At 40.6% G+C, this 23,744-nt stretch overlaps 2 protein-coding genes across 3 annotated transcripts in view; both read left to right on the top strand.

Moving 5' to 3' along the window:
- Nucleotides 1-23,744, top strand: part of LOC135503153 (probable G-protein coupled receptor 139) — a 169,195-nt gene that overhangs the window by 68,064 nt on the left and 77,387 nt on the right. The window lies entirely within an intron of this gene.
- On the top strand, nucleotides 1,965-6,914 carry LOC135503248 (uncharacterized). Its single transcript, XM_064796725.1, has 2 exons — nucleotides 1,965-2,671; nucleotides 2,799-6,914. Exon 2 carries the CDS (start codon nucleotides 2,809-2,811, stop codon nucleotides 4,849-4,851), a length of 2,043 nt encoding a protein of 680 aa, XP_064652795.1. The 5' UTR covers nucleotides 1,965-2,671; nucleotides 2,799-2,808; the 3' UTR covers nucleotides 4,852-6,914.

Here is a 23,744-nt window from a genome sequence, read left to right as displayed (position 1 = left end):
AGCAATAGGAACAGAGACTAAGGTGCGAGTGGTCTTTTTTTGTCGACAAGTGACTGCTTAAAATTGGACAAGACCTGAACTACTTTAACTGAGTAAGGGGCAAAAAACCGAATGAAACAAAAACCAAATAAGATTTTAACTAAAAATCCAGATTTCAAAACTCTTTTCGCGATTTTCGACCTTGGATCGATGACAGCTAACAATATAAATACGTCAAACCAATGTATTACTCGTGCATGAAAACGCATCGCATTCAATCAATTTACGTATTTCGTTGCATCACTTCAGTATAAAAACTTTTTCGTTAATTACATTATAAAAACACAACACGGCAATATCAAATTTCCACTGAATGGTTACAACGTAAATGAATTATTTGCATGCTAGATATTCAATGCATCGAAACGAAATGGTTTCATGCACATGTTCATGTTCAAGTTCTATCTTGTATTGGGATTGATTTCGGGAACGTGCCCGTACATTTCTGAATATAGAGAAAGTTACCGGCGAACTTGCTATCACATTTCCCGTAGCTTTATAATGTCATAACTGTGTTCAATCGCAGTTTCATGTGTGGTAATAATAATTTTGGTTCCTATATGAGTTGAATTTTATGCGCATGAGTGGTACCAAACTAACATGTTCTCAAAAAGCTTTCTAAGTCATCGATAATGCAATCAATTTAAAGATCTCGTCCAATCTTCTCCAACCAAAACTAATCCTGACCCAACAAAAAGCTAAATTCCCAGGACGAAAATCTTTCTACAGATTCTTCAAGAAGCCGCGGTGGTGTATTGTGGCCCCTCTGACTAGCGGTTGTTAAGTCGCTTGTTCGATACCCAAGTCGTAGTGAGCCTCTCTACGCATTGCTTTATATGCCAACCCGTACCATTTCAATGATTTACCGATCGGAAATGCTGATCAGATTGTACGCTAATTGAGCAGCCCATCTGTACTCTACTGAAATGTTTCATCTTAAGGGAATAAATGTAAACTGCTTTGAGAATAGTATGTACATTATACACCTTTCCAGAAATGGGGCGCTGAGTGTCCGAAATAGTGATGTCATAAGGGGAAACTCGGCCTTATGGTGGAAGGACAAAGGAGATAGTCATGGTTAACCAACAGACTTGAATGCCTTTGATGACGGACAAGGGGAAAAAGTTCGTTCCAATGCAAGCCACCAATTTCGGGAAGCATGTAATAAAGCGCTATTTACGAACTTACATGTATGCGTCCTGGGTTTAGGCTATTAGTAAAGGGGAATATCATACGGTGATTGCTCAGAAGTCCGAAGGTCCAATCTATAAGTTCGAAATCCCATTTTTAAGCGCGTGTATATTATTCTTAGTTGCCGTATATGTAGCATCAATAATACGCGGAATCATCAAATTGAGCCTACGTGGAAACCCGATTCTGCGAATCACCCTGACCCAGCATCACGCGATTTTCTTGGCAGGTAGTCATTTTTTAGCATGGCGTTGCGTACGTGACAGGAGGACTGAGAGGACTCAAAAATTTTAATTTTCAATGACTTCTACTACCATCGTAAAAAGAATGCCACGGAAAAGATATACTGGCGATGCTGGATTATTTTTATTAAGGGGTAAAATCGGGGGAACGCTGGCCCGCCACGGAAAACACTCACAAAAGCCTTGGCGCTGAAAGTGTTAATACTTGGAAGATTTTTGGTTTAATAGACCAAAAATCATCAATTTCAAAATTTAGTTTTCGGACTTATGGACCTTAGGAACTGTGCACCTTCAAACGAGTAGACCTTCGGACTTGTGAACCATCGGACTAGTCGCCCTTCGGACTTGTGGACCTTCGGACTTGTGGACCTTCGGACTTGTAAACCTTCGGACTTATGGACCTTCGGACTTATGGGCAGTAATCTATCGTACATAGGGAAACCTCTGTGAATCATTTCCATACACCCTAAATCATTATTTTTATCTAAAATCCTTTAGAGCGCATCAGGTATCATAGCACTCAAATATTTTTACTGTTGAGTCTGTTACCTGATGTGGTGGAACGACTTGTTTATTTTTAAGACCGAGACAGGGATTACGGACTGGTATCTCTTAGTACAAGTTGTCAGTCCGGCTGATAGCGAGAAGTCGGACGAAGATCAGATCCAAGATCCTTGTCTTCTAGGTTGGGGGATGTATGCAGGGCCAAGACACCCGACACGACTTTCTGCGTGCACACAATCGGGCAGGAATCGACCATTGTAAAGTTATTTTATGCTTAACCGTGTATAAGTTATGTTTGAATTCGTTTTAAATCAGCTTCTTGCGATGGATTTCATGCAATTTTACGTGGATGAACTTCTGGGCCATTACATATACCATGTATACATTAATATTCCTATCGTCTTACACATGATTTGTGCGAGTTAATCACAAGGCATGTGACATTCACGATCAGATATACACGTACATCAGTGGAGCGTCAAAGGAATTTAGTTTTCTGGGTCAGACAGACTATTTGATGATACCTATTGACGTCATTATTATTGGTTTTTTCAAGTATTGACCTAAATACGATTGTGGTAACTATTTGTCGATGAGTATATCAAGTTTAATACATAGTCCAATACTTTTTCGCGGTTAGCAGGTGGTCAGCTTGCAATTAGAGAGCAAGTAGTAGCAGTTGTAGCAACCACTAGGTGTGTATATTTCAATTTGTCTCTACTTTCCTATCATTTATCAAATTTATGGTATGATTGTACGATAAAGTTCCAAGTTTTCAAAATAAAAGCTGACACTAACGATATTTTTTCGTTCTCCCTCTAGGTAATTTGCGATGGCGGAGAGCAGCTTGAGCACTGAGTTTGAGTGTGTCGTCTGTTCCGATGAGCTGACACAGCCAAAATTCATTGGTCCCTGCAACCACACATTCTGTAAGAACTGCATCGATAAGTATTGGGTGTCTCTTGGGAGGCCGAGAACAATTCCTTGTCCACATTGTCGCCAAAAATGTCGGATCCCGCAAAATGGAATAGATAAACTGAATGATAACTTCATGTTATCAAGCATCATGGAGACGTATCGCGAGCAGCGACAGAGGACTGGGAAGCCGGTGCAAGTGAAATGCATCCTGTGTACGAATGGGGCATCATCTTTATGCAAAGATTGCGATTTCAAATTGTGCCCTGGATGCAAAGGACAGCATGACCATAACCCCGATACGCGTGACCATGAGTTGTTCGGCCTGTGTCCCGCCCATGGCAACGGGCTGCTATTCTTCTGTAATCCTTGCAAACAGGCTGTTTGCAGTGGTTGTCGAGTATCTTATCACAACCAGGGCGACCACGATGTGAAGCCAATCCGTCCAGTTGTTGGCGACCTAGTGTGTAGAATTCAGGCCTTTTCTTCTGAATTAGAAAACGCAATAAGGGCACTGAATACAGAAGACAGAGGGAAGTTGATGCAGTTGCTTGTACTTGTCAAACAGAAGTCACGTCTTGCAGAGGTTCAAGCGACTGCCAGTACCGAAAGAACTATAGTTGACAAGAAGAAAGAAATTCGGTGTCTCGGTGCGGAAAGTAAGGGTATACAAGTGGAAATCGACCTCTTAGCGAATAAAAAAGAGGCGCTGGATGATAAGACAAAACGGCTTGTCGAAGATGTTGATCAACTCGAGAAAAAGAAAACGACACTCATCGCACACGTAAGAGAGAGATTCGAAGGGTCAGCTGAGAAGATCAATCAGCGTCTTCGATTCATTGACACCAGTGTGAAGGAGATGATGATGAGGTCACAGCAGGGCCGGGCCATGGGATCAACCAAAATCACCATTGATACCGAGAGCATTGCCAGCCTGACCAGCATCAGTCACGAACTGGAAGAACTTGTCAGATCTTCTCGGGAATGTGACACGCCGGCTCTGGTAGAGGAAATTAAAAGACATATCGGTGGATTAGTTCTTCACGTCGCTGGTACAGGGCAGGATCTGGAGGGTGTGTGGGGTAGTCAACGTGTCAAAGGAAGTGATGAAACAAAGCGAGAATTCAAACAAATGAAGAAGGTGAGCGACCTACACTTTCCAAGAGATCAGCCTTTTGAAATCGTGTCTAAAGTAAAACTAACACTTGGCAGCAATCTGGCCACATTACGTAGATCTGAAAGTGCATCCGGTGCCGATGCAATATTTTTCCATGACAGGGTATCTTCTACATTTACTCACAAAATAACAGTGGGTGTCCACCCTGCTTATGATATGACCGTCTCGTCCACTGGCGACTTGGTGGTGGTTAGAGGTGAACAAAATCCGCCAATCCGAGTATTCAATCCCAAAAGTGGAGCATACCGTGATGTTAACATTAACAAAGAGGTGATTGATAAGCTGCATTTTGTTGAGACGGATGAGTCGGAAAACATGTTCGTTTCAAGTGGACGTCACCTTTGTGTTCTGAACCACAATGGAATCATCATTCAGCATGTTGAATTAAATGAAATTACTTTCAACATGGCCTTCTGTGCAAAGAGTAGAGTCCTCAATATTGCTGCTGAAGCCAGAATCCTGAGGTTCCGATGGAGGAATTACCTCCTAGAGGAGATTTCACCATCTTCACACGGTGTGGAAGGTTTCCTTTGTTGTGAGGTGTGCATTGGTAGTGGTGGCGAGGTACTGGTTGTTGGTGAGAAGGAGACGGAGGTCGTGATCTATCAGGTTACAGAAGGCACAAACGAGGAGGACTTTGTGTGGCGGCAGGTTACCTATCAAGGCAGTGTGAGAGCGATAAGTATTTCGCCTCCGCACATTTACATTAAAGACAATAACATCTGGCTTGGACATGATGACAAAGTCGAGAAGTTCCAGTTGTTATGTACCGGTGAACAATAGACCAACCATCAGTGTCACAGAGTACAACGGGGCTGGGTGCTTAAGGAACCATCCCTTGGATTGTGATTGTATGAAAAACTATCAGTGCGAATTTCTTGAAACTTGCATTGATGGCACAATGGGCCAAGTCATTAATTATGGTAAAGCAATTGATTGACCTTGACCAATTATTTCCTTTTGTCTCGCTTATAACCCCCAAAAATTGGAGAAATAGTGGGAATTTTACAGTGAACATATTTTTTTCTCCATAGTGTGGATTCTCTGCAGAAAGATACAATGTGTTTTATGAGTTTAGGCCTTAGTAAATTTTAGGTCAATTTTCATGGCTTACTCATCGTATAATATGCAATCATACATTCCCTCTTCTGAAGTTCACACGCAAAAGCAAACACCAAATTGTACATGTAGAATGGAGGAATGTTTTAAGCACTCTGTACGATATGTACTGACATGAGGTCTGCAGTCAGAATGTCAGCATGTCAATTAACTGATTAGCCAACAAATGGAGCAAATTGACGAGCTGCAAAGAATACATTATCTGTGTAGTGGAATATGGGGCACCTTATCAGGGGTTTTGGTTTTATTTAGGACGGTCACTGAATGACATTTTTATAAAGGACTGTTTGATAATGACGTGAAGACGTTGTCCTTGGTATACGGAGGTGTCACTGTATAAAGCGATCATGTGATATAGAAAATGGGTATTTGGGTTAAAAACCCTTTCGATACACTAGATAGGGCGTAGTGCTATAGAGGTGTACTTCAAGGGCGGTTCCCCAAATGTTCTTTCGTTGAAAATAACAACTAGGTCAGTCGACCAATGAAATGTTGTGAGCACTATTACTTGTTACACTTTAAGGAACACACCCATACCCCGTTCAACTGTGATGCACGGCCGGCCGTTTTGTTCATTTCAAAGAAAAACAAAAAAATATGATTTTAGGCATAGCCTTACTTAAATCAACTTGCACATTCCCTGTTTGTTTCACTGATCAGAACAACAAACTATTTGGGCAATTGCGCGCAGTCCCAGCAATGAAAACAACAAACAAAAGCAAATCCATGGAGCTCATCAAGACATGATTTTAGTCTTCCAGAAACATGGAAAAGAAAAACCGGGAATTCTTGTGCACGCATGAAGTATGTTATCATGGTAATATGATACTTGTCCTATTATTATTATTATAGTTAGTAGTTATTCAAAGAATGTGGTTCACCATCAAAGAGAAAGCGTTGGCAAAATCATGGCAAATGCTTATGTCACACACTTTGTGTCGGGTTTCACAAAGGCAAGAAAAGTAGATATCCTGTTGATGATCGATCACCACTCGTACTCACCACCACACACTCAAAACAATAGCGCGCAGATGACTCAAAGGGAGCTCGACATCACAGCGTTCCTCTCATATCACTTGAAGGAAACGCTTTCCGTTATTACCACATGTAAGTGCAATGAACTTCAAATCTAGTGCCTCCTTCGTATTTTAAGACTGAATTATAGGACTTTTCGTTATGATAAAACTGTATACACGTCCCGAAGCCTCCCCCATGAACTGTTGACATTTTTTCGCAATAAATGAAACATACATTCGAGGACAAAACGTATTTGCCAAAAATTTGCGGTTTGTATACACCACGTGTCCAAAAATAAGAACTGCTAAACCGATTGATAGATAGCACACAGAGAGCTCTGATCAGCCAAAATTGACAAGAAAGAGCTTCAACGATACTTCAGCAATACAGTCACATTTTATAACAATCGGATACCTGTCCTATAAACTTGCCTCTGTTGGTCCTTCACAGTGTGTACCGTCAATGGGCAATCTCTATTCATCTTACAGACAAACGTATTATCAGGCTAAAGCGCCGACGCTTAACAAAATATAGAGATCCAAGGCGCTGCTGACTTATTCAAAGCAACCATTTGAATACGCTGAAGGCACCCTTGTTCATTTCACAGTGTCACGCATACAGACTCGCGATCGGACGGTTTGTCTCGAGTTAAGGATAAGGCTACTCAGGCATTGTCAGGTCCAAATCTGCTGTTTGACCAATCTGATGGAGATACGCCAGTATATCGACAATGGTTCTTTTATCCCTCTCGTTAAGCCAGAGCAGTACTGTACATTAAGCTTTCTTCTTGCTGTTCTTGGTACGGACAATTTTGGTAATCTTTTAAAGATGCATAGAATACAATACAACACCACCTCGACCAGGTTATAGTTTCTTCTACCTGTTACAGTCACGGGTCTCGGTGATATCAGTGATATTCGAGGTAGACGCCATTTGCGTTCGTATTTTACAACCTAACATAACATTGCACGTGACATACGAGTGTTATACGAGGTCATTCCATGCCTCTACCTCTCTGGAAATACCTTCATGACACCTTCGGTGCTGCAAATGAGCCAGCCGACGTGTCAGCACCGGCCAATAACCATATTTCCGCGCCGCATTAGAATATCTGATTGCGGCAGTGCTGCTGTTGCCGGATGTCGCGGTCATTAAGGAACAAGATCCCAGTTCACCATGTTTGTTTTGGATTATCAGACAACGTAATCGCTCATTGCTTTGGGTGAAGATTTATTTCGAGACTAAACATCCTGGAATCACCTATCCCGAATATACTAGTAATAAGCGATCAAGCGAAGACTTTTGAGCCTTCACAACGGTCACACAAGCCAATTAAGCTGGTCGCATCTCACCGCATTGCCACGTCAAAAATATAAATACGAATATACTAGTAATGACCGATTATTAGGTCCGCTATGACATTAGAATGTCAAGTTTGCCAGAATTCCGATACTCCAACCGATGCCAGCGACACTTGAACTAAATGGAGCGCAAAAAAGCACTTTTTTCGGATTTTACGGGACACCCTTAGCTTTCATTCCAGATCCGGGAAGTAGTTCATTGCACCTCCGTGATTGCATATTAGTAGCCCTGTATTGTGGTCGAGTTCTGACAAATTTTTTTGTACTATTCCTCTATTCCACACGATCAGAACAAGTCGAGAAAAAAGTGGTGAACATCAGTCATGGGTGAATCGAATATCGAATCCTGACCATAGAAAATAGCTCTTGAGTCGGCGAAGTAACTGTCGTCTTGTGTTGAGTGTGAGGGGGTGTGGGGTGGGGTCGATCGGGGGAGTGAGGAAGGGATTGGCTTATGGCAAATTGACCTTGCCTCTAGAATATAATTTGCCGTCACCGATATGGCATCGCCAAACCATTCCTCAGACGAGGCAGTTACTTTGATCCGAGAAACCTTACGATATTCCATCTCATGTCATACCGATGCTTAGACAAATCGATTTACGCTCGACTGTGAAGAGGCGTACTGGCGTAAGGCCAGCTGATGCAGAGTTTATTGTTCAACAAACCTGGTAGATTATAATTTGCAACAACGGGATTTTATGGCTGTAAATACAGATAAGATCTGTATAGGAATCTTCAATTATAAGGTCCTTAAGTGGCATATTTTCAGAGGAGTGCGCCTAATAAAGTTCAATTATGTAGATCTCATTATTTAGCTTCGAGAACATTTGCATGTATATTCGTTAGACACGTTAGAAGATTCTTGTAACAACTCGAATTTGGTAACGAGTGCTTTTGCACATGTACACGATGAACTCGCACAAGCGCATTCTCTCTCTCAGTTCAGTTTTTAAGTTTCGTACACACTTGCACTTACATGTACTTTCATTACAAGATTCTGATCGAGTCATGTTATAATTGTATAACTATTTTTGTTGCGAATGTACACATGCCACTGATGCGACCTGCTTGGCCCCCTGTGTATACATGTACATATTTATTTGTATGTCTGTATAGTTATGTCTATGCGTGTACCTGTATGTTTACACGAAATAATAATAAACTAACTAAGAATTATTAAGAATCTCATATTGATGTTCAACTTGGTTGTAGCTCGAGGACAACCCGATGCACGAGGCCAATATAATGTGTCAAAAAGAGAATACTGGTTCAATTAATGACTAAGGCTCCAACCCCACTCCATACGCCACAGTGTATTTGTTTCCCGCCATCTATCGCCACTACCATCAAATTGAACCGTAATGACACTGCCCAGAGCCATGGACTAATCCGACCGCACGACAATAAATTGGTTAGACCATACGCCCTTAAAACCAACTCGATTTAGTTGACAACTCTCAAGGGAATCTGGAACCAATCTTCCATCAGCAAGTGATTTATTTGCATCGGTATCATAGAAGACCTCATCAGTTTTCAACAGATCTATCTCTTTTCGGAAAAAAGTTAGCTAGTTTCCGCATCGCTTGGCGCCAGGGAGAACTGAAGCGATCAGCGGGGGACCAAGGGTATCTAGCGACGTGGAAGATGAGGTCCTAATGATATTGTTTTCTCTTGAGGCCTGGTAATCATTTGGTTGGTTTGGTTCGTGCGTGGTTTATATTTCGTTCGTATGAACCGCTTAAGGCTGCGCGTTTCTTCAAAGGGGTTCGAAGTGCCCGAGTGCGTGGCCATTCCTAGCTAGCCAGGTGATCAATGAGTTTTTCACGAAGCGTCAACATATTAGATTCGCCGCTTTCCTTAAGCAAGACTCGTTGTCACTTATTAGATAAGCCCTCTACTCAACGCTTTCAACGCCCAACAAGCATAAAGCCTAGCATCCTAGAAGCTAACACTGCTAGCTCTACGCCACAATAAGGCCCGTGTTCGTTCGCGGGAAAAGCTAGGATTTTATTTCTGGGTGAACCAGCGTGACTTTCAAGGAACACAAATTTCTGGCCCATCATACCGTAAACAAATTTTGGCTTGATATGAAATAAGCAATGAACGATCTTAATCTGTTTGTGCCAAAGTAAGTAAAATATCGAAGGTGGACAGTTTAGGCGACAGTGGATTAATAGTGGCAAAATCCAACAGGGTTACGATGCCAGTCATTTTGATGATGATGATGAAGATGATGACATAATATGTCTTTTAATTGAACAGACGACACGCACATGATGTTCCAGAACAGTTCACATAATTAACATCACGTCCTAACACTTCTGAGATTCGGCTTCAAATGCGCAGCGTCTCTTATTTCTTCCTCTTTATGATCCCTCTAGCGGACTATAATACCTTTCTCCCGGCAATATAAGACGCCCCTGGGTGAATCGTGCAACACATTCATTACGGCAGGTTTGCAGTGAATTATTTAAGGTTCGTAGTTGGAATTAGGAGATAAATAGCCCTGCTAAAAGAGCCTGAACGCCAATATCCTTTCGTCGTATAAGAATATCTCATTTGGGAGCAAAACATCATTACCTCTCACATTTGAAATCACCTGTTCGATTACCGGAGGATGCCGGTGTAATGTTTTTGAGTGTTTCTATTTTTGAGTGTTTCCCCTCATTGTTTGGGAACGCTAAAAGATAGATTGACAAGTTTTTCTGTGTTTCCCCCTATTGAAAAGTCATGGTCTCTCTAGCTGCCTATTGTTTGGAAACACTGACACATGGGAAACAACCACAGATGTTACACCGGTATACTGATGTGATAGACAGGGATATTCCGGACATCGTACATGTAAGTTTCCTGCGAGGTCTCTGGTTTCCCCCTACTTAACTTAATAGCGTCCAGTGGTGTTTACAGACCCACAATTATTGGTCTTGTTCTCAACTTGATAATATACTGGGGGGGGGGGGGGGTCCAATTCCGACATGCATGCAAGATCATTGAACTTTCCATCAGTACTAACCATATGGCCACTGCACACGCACCTTGGTTAACATAGTTTGGGCACATGAAAAGAGGCTTTTGATGACACAGGGGAAAGTATTACCATAAGTTGCACACAATTTAAATAAAGATCGAAAAGCAGCGAAAAAAAACATTCAGAAAAGCTTCAACTCATTGAGAGAGACAGCCTCTTCCCGTCTGATCTCAATTATTTCTCGTTCCCAACTCATTCTTGGCAGACTTAGCACCGTATCATTGCCTCCTAGAGTATAGTAAATTGAAAATCACAGTGGTACCCTGGGGCAGATTGGGGCAATTACTCTCCTTCAAAGCACTCGACGTACAGTACGAGTCATGCTGTGACAATCCTAGCGTAACTATGCCATTTGTATCACACGATCTCTAATGGAGATTTCAAACTATGGACGGTTATTGTCGACATAAAGTTTGCAGCGTAATTTAGTTTAGAAATCAGATGCAACGTTTGGTGAATGTTTGGTGGTAACTGATGTGTTTGTGTAGGAACACATGACAGAAGTCAATAATTGCTTCCATCAAATGCCATTCCTGATAATTAGATAATAGACCTATAATGTACCTCACCATAAAGTAACTGCCTATGGAGTGTTTACTTCGAGTCAAGTAAAGTCACTGCGACGATGTGTTAACCTCTATTGACAAATTGCTATTGGTCAGTGTCAGATTTCTTCCTTAGTTGAAAATGGCGTTTTGTTTCTAGATGAGATTCTTAAATAAGAACAGGTTTAGTTTCTTAAAGGGAACTGCCGGGGAAAAAAAGGGGAGTTTTGCACGGCCCGGTCAAAACCTTAGGCGGGAATAAGGTTTCATTGATAAATATAAGGAGTTTCAAGGCCCCCAAATCACTTGTAAGGTTCAATAGATACTGGCCTTTCATTGGTTTACCGTTTGCGTATCATTTACATACTCTCATTTTGAAAAATATGCCAATATTTACGATCACGTTATTGATTTTTGCAACATTTTCGGTAACGCGCCCCTTGCGGATCTGTAAGGTACCGGGTACCATTCGGATGCTTGAAAAATGCCTCGTCTCGTCGATTCGCTCGCGGATAAACTCATCAGGTTGACTGCAGCAACTTTTAATTGTTGGAGACAGAGAAGGAAGGAGTATGATTATCAGTTTGATGAAAACTTTGCAAAGTTTCTTCTTGGGACTCGAAATCCATACTACTATTCTCTCCATTTTCCATTTTCTCCTCTCTCCAACTCACTACTATCGCTATTGACTGCGTAACATCGCTATCATTGCTAATTTCATTAACTAGAACACTGGCCTCATTGTAGCCGATTATGTAACCCATAGTGGAAACACCTGACAGCGCCGCCCGGCATGATACACGTGCTACTGGCATATTTATAACTCGTAGAAAATAAGGTTGTAAAAATATGCAAATGAGATGCCGTATATGGAAACCATGACGTCACTAAAATATAAAGCAGTTCTTCTTTCTGCTACGGGTGACGCTGTTGCTTGCTTCTGGAGGCGCTATTCAACCTCTTTAATCGTATATGAGCATGCATTCTTTGCATATATAATGTACCCGAGTATTGAAGGATTCTCGTTAAAAATCATCGCACAAACCTGGATAGCCTTTAAGTATAATGGGTAGATTATTATTGTGGGTGTTTATTAATACAGATCATAGAGAAGAGACCTAACTGCTGTATCCAATTAAAAAAATAGTACCATTCGAATAAAAATAATCTGTTAGCTAGATCGTGTACTAAGCTGATGGGCCAAATATACATGTACATTCCATTTTACCCATCATATTTAAATGATAATAGTTTTAAACGTGAATACCATCGTTTAATGGTGTTGTCGTTGAAGCATGATCGTTCAGATTGTCTGCGCAATTGTTGTTCGAATGAATCGATGTACAGTTGACATGTTTACATACAGAAATACTTAATATACTGAAATCGAATATTGCCAAATGTCATTCCGTTATTGGTCAATATCATTTCAGTCTAACATGTAGTATTATTGATTTCATAATATCGTGATGGCCAAGGCTGTTTCGGTTGCATTCGTCGTTCATAGCTCGGAGGAATAAACGATTAGCCTAATCAATAATGTTACTCAATCAAAACATTAAAGTTCAAGTTGAATTGAAAAAATCTATTTGGGTAAATTAGTACTGAATACATATAACAATGCCTGTGGAAACGTTTATGAAATCTACACTTAAAATGCCAAATTTTAAGGAATTAGCATGTACATTAACTGCATAATGGCAATCACTGTTTGCCCTGATCTGAGCCACAAAAATACATAAAAGAGCACAAGCTTGAAGAGACAAAGTTAACAACAGAAAGTGATGTTGTGGTGTGAGTGGGTCCTTAAGGAATTTGATTTAAGACCACTCAAGGTTTCCTCAACCCAAGTATGTAAATATTGAAATATTGAACCCAAGTATGTATATATTGAAACGAGCCAAATGTAACAAGCCAAACTACTCGAGCCAAATAAGTGTTTTAAACCTGAAATAAAAGATCGAATAACAGTAATACAGTCAAGTATGTTTATGGCATAAAATATAATATCATTCATAATAGTTTCATTCATTCATTCATTCGTTTATTTGGCTTATTTAAAACATGAAACGAGCCAAATTAAGTGTGCTTATATGAATAATATTGATTTTTTCATCCAAATATCAACATAACGCTTGCAATCATATTACATCTAAACCTAATCGTCAATTTTAGGTTTATAGTTATTTGGCTTTTTAGTTTGGCTTGTTCAATTTTGGGTCATTTCAACTTTTACATACATTTACCACACAACGACACAGCTGATTATCATGTTGCACTCATAGTGAGGCACTGCCCTCACAGGTATATATGCATGTCCGTCGGCAATAAATTTCCTACTCAACGCCTCATCAGCGAACAAAGGAAGCGTCAAAATTAGCAAAAACCGGATGCTAGGAATCGAAATAGTGGCATGACCTATCTGATTTACCGTTGCCATGGGTGTCTTAATTAAGATGTACCATTTCCGCCGAACGCGATAGACCGGAAATCGCTAACGAATACATAGGAAGTGAATTGCTTTGGACATTTCTATCCGAGGATTATACAAGGGTCATTACAAGCCTATTACATTAACGCCCGGCTTCGCAATCTCAGATATATGCAAAAAAAACGTAAAAATGAATCTAAATACTAATTGAAGAGACATGCAATTTATTAGCTTGTGGTTTCAATTAGGATGTTTGCAATACTTAAAGAAATATGTTCCTACTGATTCAATATTCAAGATTACTGCCCGAGTATCTGACCAGAGTCATCAGATCGAACGAGTTAATTTTCTCCGGCCGCAGATGCTCGAGATCGCACATTTTTTGTATATACATTATAGTTTTAATGAGATTTTATCTGGCTGAGACTTCATTTTAAAGCAAAAACATTCCTTGATGACACTTACCATAATTTTGGAGAAGTTTGTATGTACATTTTGTGACAAATATTGATGTTTTTCAACGCATGTCAGCCGGATCAGTGCATTTAGGGTATATGATAAACAGTATTTATGCACCAGATACTCAGAATGACTAACACAACACGTTATATAGATTGATTATGGGCCGATTAGGCCAAGATATGAGGAATATATTTATTTTACAAATTACAAGAGAGAGCATTGTCTGCAAAACATGAAATAAGATACCCTAGCAAGGGTATGAAACTAAATGCGTCACATGACCATGGTTGACAATAGAGATTGGACTTGTGGGTCATGTGACCAAAAGCATATTAAAATAGACAATTTGCAGAAACGGTTGAGAGGGTACCGCCACCAATTGAATTTATAAAAGAACATCCGCACCGGAAGGTGCAATTAATACGTTATCGTTTGATACAAGGAAGGTGGATGGGGAGGCGGATGGCCAAAAGTTAAAGATGAAATTTTGTAGACAACGTGATCATGAATCTTGAACTACTTCTCTCGAATGAGGTAGACACGCGCGGCGATGTCCCCTAAGTAGGATAGTATGAGTCATGACAGACGTGACCCCAAATGATCGATAGGCCTACCAGCCAAACTGGAGCATCTTAGCATAAAACCTATTATGATGGATGTCTCCCTCATAATATATATTATTTTCAAATCGGAGTAGATTCGTAACATTGAAAGGAATGTTGGATATCTAAAGTATAGTTGTTGAAGTTCTTCATTGAAAACCAATTTAAAGCTGATCATGATATGAATGCATAAAACTCCCAGTGGCCAAGTTCGGACACGGGGCCGTCCAATATTCCACACCCCCGCCCACACGCAGACGCCCCAGCAAGCAAGTGGTTTACATGACTTACGAATGCATTTAGTCAGTGGCATAGCAGTAGCTTGTCAACTTAAATTGCAGGAAATGTACGGTCCCTGGCTGGGAGAGTGAGTGTAAGACCTAAAAGGCAGCGGTACTGAGTTCGAACCCGGTAGTGATATTTCTCAGGTTGTCTTTTCACGTGGGCTACTATTTGACATATCTTATCAATGTAATTTTGCATGTACAGCCAAGCATGCCAAGCGAGGGCAATCGCTCGGTGTCAATCATGTTTCAAATGCATTTTGTCGTTTTATGGTCAATGGGCGGGCATTTATGTTTTCAAACTTCGCCGTTAGGGGTTTCATACTTGAATTGGTCAGCTTCAAAGTACCGCTGACCATCTGCAAATCTCATGTAACGAAGACCGTTGTCAGGAACTGTTCGACATATGCCAGCCAATGACAAGAATGTGCAAAAAGGAAAAGCTGGGTACACATTGTTATGATTCGGTGTAGGTGAATATTGACGAGATGTTTTTTAACGCTATTTTTATCTACATGATACTTTTAAGTATGTCGTCCTTCACTGGTGGCTACAGTAAATTTAATTACAGAGAAAAGTTGACAGCCACTCATCCACTAGATTTAATTAAAATAGTCCAGTTTTGGCGAGCAAAAGAGCTAAACTCGATAAGCGTGTGCCTCTTAATGGCTAACACCACATCAGCAGGATTATATGCACTAACATGCTTAAGCTTAGCTTAGCTAATGGCTAATAAAGCACGAAGGTGTGAGTGGTTAAGCCGATGTCAATTGGTCCAGTCTACTGTGAGTTGGTAATGGTCATTTCTAAATAGAGATATTGTAACTTTAAGGAAACATGTCCTGTCGTGGCCTGGCATTCTATAATTGTAGGAAGGTAAAGCATTAACTATCTCGTCAAATTATCAATCAGGTTTATAGGTTAAAATGGAATAGCTTTCATTTATTGCTCAAATTAGAAAGTCTGCTATTTCCATTCTTAGCAATAATGATAGAAAAACCCTAAGGTCGCAATTTCAAAGAGTTCATGATCATGGTATTCTGTCTAGCGTGTCTCTTTCTACTTTGAATGTGTCTGTAAAGAACGAACAGGTATTTCAAAGCGCGGACTGTAGATACGATTTACGCTTAGTTTTCAAATTTGTCTGCATAATCATGATAATAAACGCACTACGGCAAGATCACCCGTAATTACGAACGGGTGCCGTGTTACTTCGAGCAATGACAGTTCGGGCATACGCGATCACTTTATAACGTTTCGGGTGATCGTTGTTATTCATACATTCGGGTTGCTTCATTGTCACTCGAGCTCACATCACAGAAACGACGTTACTGGCACAAAAAAATGGTTTTGTTGATTTTAGCAGAAATCGGCTTTGCAATAAGAATAGATTGAATCAAATATTACAACAATCTCGACTGGACGAATTTATCTCGAGAATTTAATCAATGTTGGTTTACAACTAATTGGCTTTGCTGAGCGAGATTGTAATCACACTTGGAAAACGGATAAACGGATGATCCATTACTGACCTTCACATGCACGTTTCATGGTCGAGAACCAAATATATCATATCATATCATTCTCAAACTAGATATTTTCATCCTCGCATCCCAATAAGTTAATACCGCATTCAGTTTTGTATCAGTTATATGTGCAAGATTTACAATATTATTGTAATACGCTTATGTTTTTGTTTGAACTCTCAAGAATACATTCTTGCAAAATTGTGCACGCTTACATGTTTCAATGAAACATATTGTAAACAAAAATGTGCATTGTATACGGAACAAAATAAAACTTGACTGAGAAACACATCCATTGTAATTTTCAACACTGCTCGTGTTTATCAGGCAACTGTATTTTTTAAGTTCCACTTTCTCAACGCCGACAGCAACCTATTGGTCGCGACCACTGGACAAGAGCGCTAAGAATAATGCGTATAATGTTCTGATGGAAAATATATCATACGGTTCCACCACTTATTGCCACGACAGTCTGCGTTCGTCATTTTTCTGTGTGATCGACCATCTTGCTAACGATTCTTTGCCGATGGCTGATTTTGTTCTTTTTTACATTCATATTTCCCGCAACACTTCCGTCGTATGTGAAGGGTGGAGGCGGGTGGTAATTAAAGAGCGAACGATTCCAACAATATCAATGCGCGGAACATACATGTTTCCACACAATAATTTGCGGTAAAAGCAGCAACTGTAAACCACTCTAACAAAAGGAGGCGGAAGTTGCATATTTGGTAAAGGGAAAAAGTAATTTTTGGAGAAAATTGTAGTTTTTTAAAAAAATATTTCGTTTCATGAGTCATTTCAACTATGTCCGGAGGTGTTTCGAGGCAACTAAAGCCATAAGATACAGCAAATAAGTTGCTCTTTCAAATGGTTATCCACCAATTACCTATTAGGACAAGGTTTTATCAACTTTTTACTTTAGAGAGTAATATATTCTCACCCTTGAAATTGGCATTCACTTCATTCTTAAAGGAGTTCTTATTGCGTTATAGGACTTCAAATTCTAGCCAAAATGGCGGAACCTATGTTCATTCTTTAACGAACCATTTTCTAATATCAGATAATATGTAACAACAAACATAAACAGCTATATTGAGATGAGACGAAAAGAACATTCCTGCATCAAACAATATTCAGGTTCTAGAAGTTCGCCCGCATCCGGGCTCTCGGATTCTGGTGTCTCCAATGCCCATAATGTGACATCGATTTCAAAACGAGGTCGAGTACACTAGTAGGAGGACAGATTGATCGTGTCTGAATATGCCAACTTGAATTTTGTCTACACCACACATTTTTGATAAATGAATCAGTAAAACATCATTTAGTAGTTCAAAATGGGTACATTTGACAAAGTGACGTTCTGAACGAATGTGACAGAAAAATTCCGGGGGATTTCTGACTTAATGGCACCAATGGATCAGCATAACTAGATTCATAGACCTGCCATGTTACGGATCGTTCCTTCGATATATGGGCTGCAGCCGTTCGATTCGGCGAGATCTGGCCCACAGATTACCCTTACTAAATTATTCAAACCTATTTTCTGTCGTACTCGAAGCCGTCACAAATGGTAATGTTTGCAATTAATTTTCGATCTAGATATGCGTCTGACATGCAGGGTGTATTACCGTATTGTCCTCGACATGCTGATTGAGTGCGCGTCCTTTCTGATTCTAAAGAGATTATCCCGGGCGCGGGGTAAACACCATCTAAACGACATATGTGGAGATTTTGGACATTTCCATTTAGATCTTTCCATTATAGAGATGGATCTTATCACGTTGTGTTTGTTGTTTACCGTATTGTAATCGAATATAGGGTCGTGTCATTTACGTACAGGTTGTCCCAAATAGCATCGTCGATATCTTTCTTATGGATGTTACCGGAATGATGAAACCCAGTGATGTTCAATATTTTGAATGGTCAACGGTTATGCCGTTCGATTTTAATCGTAGGTCAGGAAATTGAAAAAGATGCAGAGTAAAAAAGTTAATACTTAATAATTATAGTCTGATATCAACTACGATATAGGTTATCATCCGATTTTCAGTTTAAACCCGGTCTGTCCTGAAACCTTTCAGTAGACCACAGTTGAGCTGCTCAACCAGCGCTATAATCTGTGCATTTCTGACCGAATCTGTGCATTTACACCTGGTTGCAGAGAGGCAAGTAAGACAGAGAGACCAGCCTACAGTCTCACACCGACAGTGGAGATCGAACCCGGGACCTCTTGAGCGCTGGTCGAGAGTCCAAGCCACTACACCACAGCGGCTCCTAATATAAGATATACACATTGTATTATATAGTGCAGCTATCGTAGTGCAACATTGCTGAAACTCAGTAAATGAAGTATGTGTATACATGTCTAAACAACGGTCAAGTAGCTAGTGTGTTATCATTTAGTACGTATTTATGCTATTGGAAATTGTCAAATTCCGTCAAATTCAATTTTTTTAACGAACGGCGGAGGCTATTACGAACAGCACGGCACCTCTCTAATAAGGACAGCATGATATGTCAGTCCCAAGGGTGTCCTTGAATAGAGAGGATCTACTGTTTACTCAATTCTGTGGCACGCGTACACATTCTGCAAAGTATGAGATGTGAGGTGACATCAATATTTTTGTATTAATAAACCCCACGCCGTTATGAAATTTCTACATCTTCGGAATGAAACAGACAGCTCTTAATAATTTTAATAATGTAATTTGACAAGCCTGACACAGAGAGCTTCTTTCTCGTTTCAAACACAGTTCCTCAGATCAGGCGCCCAGCAAAAATTGACGCGCATTAGGCGGCAAATAATGGAAGCCAGCGTTTTTATGCGTCAAATAATTTGTTTTTTCCACACGCCTTTCTCATTTAACGCGTTTTGTTCGATCCACTATTTCCTACTCACTTTATGCGAACGTCTAAGACGGCGTATAAGGAATTACCCGACGAGGCGTCTGGTTAAAATATATTGTAGTAATGATTTTGTTTGAAAAGACAACTGAAGGGTTGACCATTTTTGCATAGAACTTGTAATCCTAAAAGTTTAGAACTTGTTCAAAATAGTGAATTTCAATTTCAAGGATGTGATCCGGAATCTGTTTTTTGTTTTTCAGACGCAGTCGATCGAGTTTTAAATGGCCATTCAATTTGAAGGAGTTATAAACTATTGAAGGATTTCACGTTCCAGTCATAATGGTTGTCCTTATTATGGTCCAACCTCAAATACAACAAGAGATTAAAAAACCACACAGTTGTCAGTCACAACTGCTGTTTCGTCGGTTAAGTTACTACATCCATCGATCTTGAATTACTCCCAAATGTAGTCTGTCTACATTGAGTCACAGAGTATATTCACCAAGCCGTCGTTCATATCAGGACACCTATGTCTGTCCAGTCTATTTCTTGCATGGCGACTTATCGGCGGTAAATATCAGTCCTAAAGTCTCCTCCTTTCACCGCCGACATCAAGGGCCAGGAAATACGTCGGACGCCAACCTCAGGGCAGGTTACCCTTCTTCTATACAACATGCACTGTGCATTTGGGTCAGGTCAGCATCCCTGGAACCGTTATTCATTGAACATTGGGGAGTAATCGGCGGTGAAGGATGGATATACGCACAACGACGGTGGATCGGCATGATTTCTTGCCGTGCAAAATAGCCCATTCTCAGGCCATGTTTATCAAAAATATAGAACGTAGCTTTCTGCATCCAGCGAATGCTAATCAGCTACCGGGGTCAAATATTTCATTGCACCCGGGTCGTGCATGGCGTACAAAACCGCGTATCAGTTTCATTTAAAGGACGTTTTGGCCCCATCAATGTTTTCATCACTTCCATGATAAAGTACATGAAATGTCAGTTTTATTGGTGGTGTGATTCATCTCGTCAAATTGACTGTCATTGGTATGAACCCACTGCTCTTGAATAAACTCGTCTGTTCATGTCTAAAAGAGTACACGAAGAGTACACGATAGTACATTAAGAGCGTTAGGGGCGTTGATAACGAATTCGGGCTCTGCGGCATCGGAAGCTGTCGTTTTATGACTATAGTTTTTAAAAGTACATGTTTCTTTTCAATCGTAGATAGGCGAGCATACATTGGATTCACGTTGATATTTATCGCGATTCACACGTCATTAGCCACGTGTCACCGTTGATTAGACTCAAAAGCTCCTCATTATGACATTGCGTCTTCTAGCTATTTCGGATTTAGTTTGAAACTCACCAATGACAGACATGAGTTTGACTTCGATCTGGCATCGTACCCTGATAAATCATTACCTTTACCGGCCCTCAGAACCAAAATCGAACAATTCATGCAGGTCCTCCCAAGATTGGGCCTATTGTTGCGAGCGCCTTATCCCTGGACAGAGAACGACAGATGGACAGTCGAGCATTACAATAGGGTATCAGCTCTCGGACAATTGGCGTGTTAGATCAAACGATGGTCATCCCGCGATATGACCAACAATGGTCAAAATAAATAGCACTGACATTTCAAAGATTATCAATTTCACTATAAACCCATATTTTTTCATCCTGAAATCAAAGAAATCAACAAAAGGCGCACTTTTTTGTTCTTTCGGCTATTTTCCCTGAGCTATTTCGTCGCCTTAATCTATCAGAGATGAATCAGAGGCGGGGACGCCGCGCAAAGGCTCCGGAGGGATTAGTCTGGTCTTTGTCAAAGCTGGGAATGACACGGGGTCGCATTAATTGAAAACAGTCTCAGGATGCTTGCTAGACATGATGACGGGGAATGGGATGGCCGATGAACATGGCGTAAGACTTTGCACCCCTTGCGATTTGGTCGGCGACGGGCTAATTGCGACATGATGTCTTTCCAAGGTGGAAATACGGTGAAGATCCTTAACAGAATCTTAGGGCAGATCGTGTTCGTGTGGACAATCAGTTGAACGGTCTTTGTAATCCTTAGTTTAGATCTTAACTAAGAACCTTACAGGATGTCCATGAGACAGGAAAACAAATCTAAACTAAAAAGAGTATTAGAATCTCCAGGGGACTTCGACCAGAGAGTCGACCCTGTCCCTGGCCACCGGCAGTCAACCGGGGGGAGGGGAGCAATTACGACTGATCGAGCCAAAACCCAATCAACAGCTCTACAACGAAATAAGCAAACCTTTATCGTTCGACCAGAGGAGGAACAGCAAATACCGATCACAAATTTAGCGCTTCAAAGGTTCATCACAGGCAAATATATATAGCAGATTGCAATCATGGTGCACCTGGTCACTTGAGGTAAGACAATCACGCATGCAATATTCGAACAAGTATCATTCGCCAACTCAAATAACTTACCCCGGCACTTATCCCAGCAGAGATTGCTGTGATGCTCTCACTAGGTATCCCCACGCTTCTTAAATATCATCTCTGCCCACTTTCCTCCCTAATACAGATTCGGCCAAGGAGTATGACCGATCCGAGTGATTAATAAACTGCTAAGTTACGATGAGAAGTCTCCGGATGGCAGCATCTTATCAGAATTGTATTTACCAATTAGAGCAAGGGTTGTATCTGCAAAAAGAATGAAGGACGAATTTAAGCGTTAAGCTTAAAAGCCGGTGTAACATCTGGCTGTGTTCCACTTCAATGTTTCCCCTATTCATCAATACAGCTTACTGTCGATTTATAATCAGTCGGATTGATCGCCAATCATCTCACCTGTTTATGACACTAGAGGCAAGGATATTATTAACTACCATAAAGATATCGACGAGAGAGCTGCGCGTCAGTGAGGACGCTAAAACTCTTCGAACACTTGGGTGATTGAAGTTGGAATAACAGGAAATCGGAAACCCCAGTGGGAAATTGCGTTGTCGAAGAGAGTCACACTCTCTATCATATTGTGTGTACTGGGACAGACGGGAGATCGAACCCGGATCATCAAACGTCACAGGCCCTGAGGGATCTTTCAAATCAGCAACATAAACACTAGCATGACTACCAACGTAAAGAGTGCGACTGCATGCATCTATAAAAAGGTTTCGCCCCATGGCCAACCTGAAATTGAATTCAGACCTTGCCCAATACACGGTCTATTGTCTTCGTGTTCACAAAGCCAGCTCGCACCTCGGCCAAAATTCCCATTGTTGTCATGTCATATCAAATTGTCATCAGGGCAAATAACACCGACCCCCACGAAACAATTTTCATGGGGGTCATGATCAATTGTACTAAACCAGGAAGGCATAATAAACTTAACGTCACTTTTGCCAAGCATTCGTTCATTTGAGACGGAAATATGCAACGGAAAAAGAAATAGTTTGAGCACCACTCAATCCTGACACCTTATGAGATGAACTGTTGCTGTGTTTTTTTCCATAGTGTTTCGGTGGAAGAAAAGCCGAACGTAAATGCTAGTATTTATAATTGCCTTGAATAAAGACGTGGTCAGCTATATCCGTCGTCTGCTAGATGACGTACCATCAATGGGAGTTGTTTTTCTCTTGCTTGATTTTTTGGCGAACCACCAACCGAACAAGGGCAAATGATTACTAGATTAGATTGTTTACAACAGTTTTTGTCAAGTTTGGGTTCAGATAACCGTATCTTTATTATGGCACTATAGCCTAAACAAGTGTGTAAAATGAACTTGAACTTTTAAAAGGTGCGGAAGCGATCACTAGCGCGATTGCGCAACTGACGTGCTGTAAACGACCAATGTCAACTATAATTCTATTTCTACAATGTATGATAATGCTAACTCTTTTTGGCTTTTTGTAATAATATCGAACGCAGAAACGACTTTCAAGTCCGTTCACAAACACATTCAACCTTATTCGTAATAGAACTTCGAAGACTAAGTGGCTTTTTAAAACGATACAACTATAATTCTATTTGTACAATGTATGATAATGCTAGCTCTTTTTGGCTTTTTGTAATAATATCGAACGCAGAAACGACTTTCAAGTCCGTTCACAAACACATTCAACCTTATTCGTAATAGAACTTCGAAGACTAAGTGGCTTTTTAAAACGATACAGCCTACTGTCCAGAACTGTTCGACCACAAAGCGTCCTGGACCGGACAGACTGCGCTAAACACGCCCAACCTTCATGGATGCACTGAGTAGGTGCACAACCTCCGTCTTCTTCCTTCAGCACAGACGAATGACATTAACTATGAGATGTAAAAGAGAATACCTAAGGCTGCAAGCAGCTAATAAACGAATTGAAGCGCTATTAGAATCGGAAGGCGTCAGTTGTATAATTTACTCTATACCAACCAGGACTCTATGACAATCTTGTCTAGTTGATCATAAGATATTGGTTTAGTCTTATT

The sequence above is a fragment of the Lineus longissimus genome, chromosome 19 (genome assembly GCF_910592395.1).
Source record: "Lineus longissimus chromosome 19, tnLinLong1.2, whole genome shotgun sequence".
Classification (NCBI taxonomy): Eukaryota; Metazoa; Nemertea; class Pilidiophora; order Heteronemertea; family Lineidae; genus Lineus; species Lineus longissimus.
Note: the sequence above shows the minus strand (reverse complement) of the source record. Positions and strands in the feature narration are given on the sequence as shown.